The sequence below is a fragment of the Pteropus vampyrus genome, unplaced genomic scaffold (genome assembly GCF_000151845.1).
Source record: "Pteropus vampyrus isolate Shadow unplaced genomic scaffold, Pvam_2.0 Scaffold251, whole genome shotgun sequence".
Classification (NCBI taxonomy): domain Eukaryota; kingdom Metazoa; phylum Chordata; class Mammalia; order Chiroptera; family Pteropodidae; genus Pteropus; species Pteropus vampyrus.
The window spans coordinates 422966-426308 of NW_011889032.1; the positions used below are offsets into that span (position 1 = coordinate 422966).

General features: G+C 44.1%; 1 protein-coding gene across 2 annotated transcripts in view; it reads right to left on the reverse strand.

The window, feature by feature from the left end:
• Positions 1-1259: 1259 nt before the first annotated feature.
• Positions 1260-3343, reverse strand: part of CRYBA4 (crystallin beta A4) — a 10459-nt gene continuing 8375 nt past the window's right edge. The window contains exons 4-5 of one of the 2 annotated variants that reach the window (XM_011374637.1): positions 3148-3290; positions 1260-1592 (exon numbers count right to left, since the gene is read on the reverse strand). In XM_011374637.1, the coding sequence (XP_011372939.1) occupies positions 1445-1592; positions 3148-3290 (291 nt within the window). In that variant the 3' untranslated portion in view covers positions 1260-1444. The remainder of the gene's footprint in view (positions 1593-3147; positions 3291-3343) is intronic. The other variant, XM_011374638.2, reaches the window with a different exon arrangement.

A 3343-nucleotide genomic window follows, 5' to 3' on the forward strand; every position in this document is an offset into this window, starting at 1 on the left:
TGGGATGGTAATAATGAGGGGTTAAATGTTACTAAAGTGTGAATGTTCCCAAACACTTCCTCCCCTTTCCTAAGCCAGATAATGTTATCTTTTCCAGCATGCTGTTCAGAACCCCGCCCTTTCCTGTCTCTATGAGACTTATTTATGGCAGAGGAAGATAGTCTGGAACAAAAGCTGGACAGCTTATGATTCAGACAATCTATATAATAAAGAACCAGGAGAGAGTAAGGAGCTCAGTGGGTGGGGGTTGGTGGGGAGAGGTGGAAGGGAGAGAAAATGAATATGATCTTGCCATTCAGGCGGCAACTGAAATGGAAATTTATTTCTTTGTTTTCAAGACTCTTCCTTTGGAGGGTGGAGGATGTTAAGTGAGAGACCCCAGGATAGTGCGTGTGAGGGAGAATTGGAGAAAGAGAAAAGAAATAGAAGTTTTGCTAGGGGAGAAAACTGGGTCCCTCCACGCATGGCTTTAAAAAAAAAAAAAAAAAAGCTAGAAACAGTTTATCAGGAAGACAGTAATCATAAATATATGTGCATCAAATAACAGAGTATCAAATTCCTGAAAAAAAAATGAGAAGCAAAAATGGACAAAACTAAAGAGAGAAACAGATACATCTAAATCATAGTAAGAGATATGAACAGACCTCTCTCAGTAATTGATTAAAAAAATCAGGAAGGACATAGAAATATCTAACAAAACTGTCAACCACCTTGACCTAATCAGCATTTACAGAACACTATACCCAACAACTGCAGAATTTAAACAATGTTCGAGTCTATCAAAAATAGACCATATTCTGGACCATAAAATAAGTCTCCATTCATTCCAGAATATTGAAATCTCGAGTGTGTTCTCTGACCACAGTAGAGTGATATAACAAATCAAAAATACCCTTAAACAACTCCTGGGTCAAAAAAAAAATCACAAGGGAAACTAGAAAATATCAAACTGAATGATAATGAAAACACAACAAATCATAATATGTGAGAAGCGACTAATGCAGTACTCATAGGGAAATTTATAGTACTAAATGACTATACTGGGGGGAAAAAGGGAGCCTAAAATTAATGACCCAGGAATCTACCTTTAAAAGCTAGACAATGAAGAATAAAGTAAACCTGAAGTAAATAGAAAGAAAAAAAAATACTGAAGATAAGAGTAAAAGTCAGTGAAATAAAACACAGACAAATGACAGAGTAAACCAACAAAGCTAAAAAGCGGTTCTTTGAAAGGATTAATAAAATTGAAGCGCACAAGCTAACACTAGACCTTTTTTATTACTTTTAGTTTTTCGTGCTGACTGTGCATGCATGGACTGGCTCACGTGGATGCTGCGTTCCCTTGGAGTTACAGGGGGAGGCGGAGGAGAGAGCGTGTAACAGCCTCCACGGCACCTCTGTTCCAGACAATCACACGTTCACCACTCAGCTCGGGTCCCCCTGCTCACTGCTGGATCCTGCGGACACTCTGCACCTGGAAGGTCTGGGCATGAGTGCCCCACTCCCGGAAATGCTTGTAGTCTCCCGAGTGGTGGTCACACTCCAGCACATACTGAAAACCTCGGTAGCCAGGAAACTGGGAGCAAACCCAGCTGGGGAAGGGAAGAGGCAGACTGTTACCCTAGAGAGGCACCAGCATGGGACAAAAGGACCCAGGCTGCAAACACATTCTAGCCACTGTGGCCTCCTAAGGTGCCCGGAATGTACCCTGCTATTTCCATCATTATGCCTTTCATCATGCTGTTCCCTCTTCCAGGAACATCATTCCAGACATTCTTTGCCTAGACGAGTTATGTTTATCTTTCAGGTCTGAGCTCAAAATCATCACTTCATCAGAATGGCCTGAGCTTTTCCCTAGATTGGGCCACAATCCCTTCTAGTACCTTTGGAGCACTCATGTAATCAGGTAATTAACAGGTTATTTGTAAAATGTCTCCTCAACAAGCAGTAAGCTTCTCGGTGTAGGAGTATGTGTACTTGGTTCATTGTTATCTCCAGTGCCTAACACGGTGCCTGGAGCAGAGTAGGTGCTCAATAAATGTTTGATGAATGAAAGAATGAATGAATGAGTGGGGAGTCTTATTCCTTCCTCTGCCCTTCTTTACCCAGAGGCACTTAAAAAAAAAAAAAAGGCGATTGTTCTTTCAATTCATCAACACCTGTCCAGAACTGGACAAGAACTGGTATCTTAGCTTCTGAACTTCCAGAAGTAGACCCAAGAATCACAAGAGGTTCATCCTACTCTGAAACAACATAACTCCCTGGTGGCATCTGAAAAAATTAAAAAACAAAATATCTACCTCACCTACTTCCCACTTTTGCCTGCGCCTATCGGGAGCCAAAGGGAACTTCAGAAGGTGGCTCAACTGTCCTTCCTAAATGAGGACCTCATACCTCAACCTTTACCTGCCACTTCTTGGGTGAAAAGAGCAGGAAGGATCAGCCGGTCCTTGTCTTGAAACTGGATTCAGTCACCTACCTACCTGCTGCCTGACTTGGAGAAAGTTATTTAACCTAAGCTGGGTTATAGCCAGCCAGCCATTCTCTGCTTTTCTACTGACAGACCCTGTTGCCCCTCCTTCTCTCAGCCAATATGGGAAAGTGTTCACACTAGCAATGAGCCCATATCCAGCCCTAGCCAATCAGAGCACCCTTTTCGTAAAAACATGCTGACTGCTTCAGAGTTGAACGCATGACCCAAGCTGGACCAATGAGAACCTTTCCTGGAACCTTTGGTAGAATTACTAAGAAAGAGACACGCTTTCTCTGGAGCTGGCTGAAACATAAGGATGAAGCTGCCGTCCTGCCTTCACATGGGAAGAGCTTGCCTAAGAATATAACCACACTGAGGCAGGCAGAGCAAGAGGTGGAGAAAGACAGATCCCTGCTGAGCACCTGGAACCAGCTGTGCCTGAAGCTAATTACAGGGGCCAGTAAATATCCTTTGGGCTTTATATCAGTTCGATCTGGGTGTCCATTTCTTACAATCCCAGAAATTCTGCCTTAGACCTCCCTGTGCCTCAGCATCCCCTCTGGAATGTGGGCATAAGAACCCAAAAGTCCCCAGCACTTTGTTATCACAGAAGGTGTGTCTGTCCCTCCCAACACCTTCTTTTCCCTGCCAGGCAGAGCCTTGGATCCACTTACGCCCCCGATTGGACATGGAAGGAGCCCACTTCATTGCCATCCCAGCCCATGGCCTGGAGGGAAGGATAGTCATCACTCAGCTCTCCTTTCCTGCCCAGGAAGTTCTCTTGCTCAAAGATGGTCAGCCTCGAGTCACGATGGTTCTGCAAGCACAGGGAACAGGGTCAGACCATCAGGTGCCCAGTTGGAAACCCAG